This window comes from Orbicella faveolata, unplaced genomic scaffold (assembly GCF_042242905.1).
Source record: "Orbicella faveolata isolate gen_17 unplaced genomic scaffold, um_ofav_v1 contig_13, whole genome shotgun sequence".
Classification (NCBI taxonomy): Eukaryota; Metazoa; Cnidaria; class Anthozoa; order Scleractinia; family Merulinidae; genus Orbicella; species Orbicella faveolata.
The window spans coordinates 24,001,547-24,006,706 of record NW_028301540.1 but is presented as its reverse complement, the minus strand read 5'-3'; the positions used below and the strand labels follow the sequence as shown (position 1 = coordinate 24,006,706).

Here is a 5,160-nt window from a genome sequence, read left to right as displayed (position 1 = left end):
AACCTCGTATGAAAAAAAAACCCATAAGGTTACCGTATACCTTCAGGGATGTCTCGCATCCAAGCGATGTAGCGCGTCCGGTTTAAACTGTCAATCCTTAAACTCCTTTATCAAACTAAAGCTTATAGAGCTGGCTATCAAACTATACCACGAATTTTTAAATAAAATAAATTGCCGAATTTTTCACGACCGCTAAATGCGAGCGTCCTAATCACCTTTTGAAAGCTACAAGTCAAAGGGAATTTTGCTTTTCGCCAATTTATTTGATTTGTCGGTTTCAGGACCAAAAGCGCTAAAAAGCCTTGTCTGCGATTTGCCATATTCAATTGCAGTAAAAAGTTACAGAGCATTTTCGAAATAGGATCAAAAAAATGTGAAGTGATCGTACAAAAATCGCTCTCGGAGAAATAAGATTTCGAAATAAGCAATTCCCAGACACTATTGTGTTTTATATGTTAATCTAGCTGCTGTTCGAATTTGAGGGCAATCCAAGAAATTCCCTTTGAGTTGTAACTCTTTAAAGTGTCTGCTTCACGCGAAAAAATTTCCTCGAGAACACAGCCCTTAGAAAAATCTCTTGCTTCGCAAACAAACTCCGACCACAAACGCCTTCAATCAATCTTAGCTTGTTTATTTGCTCCTTTGATGTTTGCCGGGCTTCATAACCATTTCCCTCTAAAAACTATGTTCGCGATGAAGGCGGGATTGATTGGTAAAACACGACTGGCGTTAAAGTGCACCTAACCCTAAAAAAATTTTTTCGCTAAAGCGAATCCACTTGTTATTCGAAGCATTTGGGAGGAAAAAAATTGAATTTGGTTGAATCCTCGATTTTCTATGCCCTTTCAAAGTCGCGCTTGAAGTGTTGCACGACCGCGTTTTAGGGAGTCTGGGGCGGCGGTTGCTGATGACGTCTACCCAGGAACCAAACACAGTGGCGCCTCAGTCATAATCAGCTGTCTGTATTTGCTCGAGAAAATGGAAAACAAAACTAATCGTTCCAGTATATTTTGGGACTAAAACGGCCAAGTTTTGTTTCAGAATCATTTCTTTTTCGTCACTGGAGCCAGAGTTAAGTTTCGATTCGGAAGAATCCGAAATAAACTTCGATCGAGCATGTTCGACAACTGTAAACTTACTGCTTAGAGCTTTGACCTCCAAAACACTGGCCTCGATCGATTTTCTACTCCCCCTGTGTGGGAAACTAGTCCATCACCGGGTTACCCGCACCACATTATAGAGATTAGTAAGAGCAGTACCAAAATTGGGGAAAAGATAAGAGTCGCATGGGCTTCAAAAACCATGTTTATTTGATTTAAGTTGTTTTCGGTTCTGCTTCTTCAAAGCCTTTTACATGTGTAAAAGTGACACTAAAATGGGCAACGTTAAGGAATGGCTGCAGAATCGAAAGATAATGGCAATACTGGTACAATTATGATATATATATATATCTAACCGATTTTCTTTTACCTAATTTTACCCGATTTTCTTTTACCGATTTTCTTTTATCTAACCGATTTAACTTTTACTTATCTCTCCCACCTGCTTTTAATGTAAATTTGTTTTTGACTATAATCGCCACATTTTTTTTTTTTTTTAATCATTTTATTTCTTTTTTGTTTTTGTTTTTTTTTCTTTTTGTTTTTGTTTGTTTTTTGTTCGTTCAAGTACTGGTAGCTTACTATTTTTTTTTTTTGGTGATATATGTATTTCTTTTTTTCTATGTATACCCAACTTCAGGTGGTTCGCACACATAAGGGAGAGCGAATTTGAATTAATAATCATTCAACTGTGAGTGAAAGTCTGTATAAAATGACAAATCTAAACCTTTTTTTTCGTTGTCAAATTATGTAAAAGAACATAGCATCGTTTTCTTTATTACCATCTGGTAGATAAAACAATATAGCACCATAACATGCAAAAGAATCGGAGACAAATAGATACATATGATCCGCAGGCTTTCAGAAAGTCTTTACATAATTAATCACCTTAAGCTAACTGCGTGGATACTTAGGTTATGTGTTTATAGTTCCCAAATAGTGTGTGGACCATGGCCACACGCCCCCTTGAAACAATTTCTAAGAATTCATCATTCACTATATATTGATGGATTGCTTTGCGAACCAATCGTTGCTACTTGGTTGCTTGCTTGCAGTGAAACGCAACAGTTTAGGAGGCTCTTAAAACCCCGGCGGTAACTTCCACTAAGAATTAAACAAATGCAAGGGTTAATGGCACAATTTGCACTAGCTAGGATCCGAGCAATAACAAAATAATGTATGGTGCCACAAGGCACTTTCCCTAGCAAGGTAAGAATAGTGAACGGCATCCAACATACTGTAAAACTTAGGACAATAGCGATCGCCAGTTTTAACACATTTCGTTCTCTTTTCTCTCGGCGTTGCTGCGCAGCGCTGACCGACTGCTCGACTGGGGGCGTCTGCGACTTAACCTTTAAAACGATGATAAAGTAAAGTACAGCCATTAAAACCAAAGGCATACAAAAGAATATAACAAACATTGCTGAACCGTAATTTACAAAGGATGAGGAATCTCCGAACGCTTCATTCCACCTCCGCGCGCAGATCAACGTTCCAGAATATTCAACCAGTCTGACGGCGAAGAGATATGGGGACTGGATAGCCATCGCGATGATCCAAGTGGCGGCAATGAAGAAGAGGCAAAGTTTAGGACTGATGAGCGGAGAACGGAGGGGAAATACCACAGCTCCAAATCGATCTAATGTTATGAGTACCAGGCTCTGAATAGATACATTTGTGGAAACATTGGAAAAGAACACATGCAGTTTACACAGGGCCTGGCCAAGAGGACCGCCTACCAGCCAGGAGTCGACATGCAACCCAGTGATAATTGGCGGGAACAAGAAAATCGGTAACAGCAGATCGGACATGGCCATGTTTACTAACAGAAAGTTGGTGCTTGTTCTCATTGCTTTTGTCTTGTAGACGATTATTCCGATTAAAGTATTCCCAGCCAAAGAAACAATGAAGATCATACAGTAAGCGAAGGTTCTTCCAATTTTCACTGCTGCAGGATTACTGAAGCAGCTCGTTGGGTGAGTCCCGTTCATTGCTGAGTTCGAGTCTTCCGGCATCGTAAAGTTCAGTAGTTTGTTGGTTGTAAAACACTGCGCTGTTTGTATTGTGATGAAGACAGGTGTTACTGATACGTCTAACATACATTAATTAACTCATCTCTGTGCAGAAAAAAAAAAAAAAAAAAAAAAAAAAAAAACGAGAAATTTATTTCATAATTCTTTATTCAATATGTCAAGTGTCATCTGTGGCTTAGAGATATGACATTATAGCATGACGTTTGACCAGGTTTTAGGTAATAAAAATCTTAATTACCTGGGAAAGCTCTTCGTCTGGCTATAGGTTGTTACCTTAAATTTTAAATAGTAACCGTTTTTGATTTTTATGGTGATTGTTTTGGCGGAAAATCCTGGTTTCAGCTTTAGGTTAGTCAAGCTTATTAACATTACAAACCGGAACGACAGAATGATCTGTCAATTGCGAGTACAATAACAGACAGAACTGAGAGACAGCAACTCATGTTAGCAATTTATCTGTACTGTGCCAGAGTTCAAAGTACTGTTCAAAGTCGTTTCAGATAAAAACAGTTGAGTTGCTTTTAAGATGCATTATGAGAAATGGAGCCCATTGAAGTGCAATTGTCACCGGCTGTGCTCATATGGCTTAGAGATCTGGCTTAGAGAGCTGACATTTTAGCATGACGTTTGACCAGGTTTTAGGTAATAAAAATCTTAATTATCTGGGAATCCTCTTCGTCTGACTATAGGTTGTTACCTCAAATTTTAAATAGTAACCGTTTTTGCTTTTCATATTTAGTACTTCTGTTGGAGATCGTTTTGGCGGAAAATCCTGGTTTCAGCTTTAGGCTAGTCAAGCCAATTAACATTACAAACCGGAACGACAGAATGATCTGTCAATTGCGAGTACAATTACAGACAGAACTGAGAGACAGCAACTCATGTTAGCAATTTATCTGTACTGTGCCAGAGTTCAAAGTACTGTTCAAAGTCGTTTCAGATGATAACAGTTGAGTTGCTTTTAAGATGCATTATGAGAAATGGAGCCCATTGAAACGCAAATGTCACCGGCCGTGCCAATATGGCTTAGAGATCTGGCTTAGAGATCTGACATTTTAGCATGACGTTTGACCAGGTTTTAGGTAATAAAAATCTTAATTACCTGGGAAAGCTCTCCGTCTGGCTATAGGTTGTTACCTTAAATTTTAAATAGTAACCGTTTTTGATTTTTATGGTGATTGTTTTGGCGGAAAATCCTGGTTTCAGCTTTAGGTTAGTCAAGGTTATTAACATTACAAACCGGAACGACAGAATGATCTGTCAACTGCGAGTACGATTACAGACAGAACTGAGAGACAGCAACTCATGTTAGCAATTTATCTGTACTGTGCCAGAGTTCAAAGTACTGTTCAAAGTCATTTCAGATAAAAACAGTTGAGTTTCTTTTAAGATGAGAAATGGAGTCCATTGAAATATAAATGTCACCGGCCATGCCCATATGATGTTTTAATCCCCTTTCACCCGACCGAGGCCCAGTTCAAGTTTTAAAGTGTAAAGAAAAGTGGTTTTAACTCATTGCTTGTACCCATTTTCTTGTTTTCTAGCTTAACACATTACATAGACATCTTCAGGTGACTCTGACATCTAAATGAGCCTCCATAACGAGATTGTGGAAGGGGTCCTGACCCCGCATTTCCGCTCCTTTTTCACGAGAATCCCGGATCCCGCACTTTTTTCATCCCTATCCCGAATCCCGTTTCTCTTTCCCAGAAAAATACATTAAAAAGTCTAATTTCTGGAAAAGCTAATAAATGAAAGATGTAGATTGGCCCTGTCGATTGATATTTTGAATTTACGCGTGTTTTTAAATAGCTCTTTGTACCTTATGGAAATCGTGACCTCGGGGTTTACTCCGAGGCATTTACTCTTAGCGATTTCTGCTAACTCGGCAGTGAAGGTTTTTAAGTGCCCCACGAAATTTAAGAGGTCTTTGTGTTCGTCGCAACATTGAAGGTTCTGGCGCTAGAACCAGAATTAAGTATCGCCAGTGGCAGCAAGATAAAACGAGACCACAACTCTTACTGTAG

The 5,160-nt window shown here is 38.9% G+C and overlaps 1 protein-coding gene across 1 annotated transcript; it reads right to left on the bottom strand.

Annotated features, from left to right (window-relative positions):
• Positions 1–1,583: 1,583 nt before the first annotated feature.
• On the bottom strand, positions 1,584–3,255 carry LOC149115707 (QRFP-like peptide receptor). Its single transcript, XM_089285115.1, has one exon. It carries the CDS (start codon positions 3,197–3,199, stop codon positions 2,090–2,092), a length of 1,110 nt encoding a protein of 369 aa, XP_089141241.1. The 5' UTR covers positions 3,200–3,255; the 3' UTR covers positions 1,584–2,089.
• Between the last annotated feature and the right edge of the window lie 1,905 nt (positions 3,256–5,160).

Excerpts from the sequence above, each read along its gene's own strand:
- LOC149115707 (XM_089285115.1), bottom strand. The coding sequence starts at position 3,199 with ATGTTAGACGTATCAGTAACACCTGTCTTCATCACAATACAAACAGCG.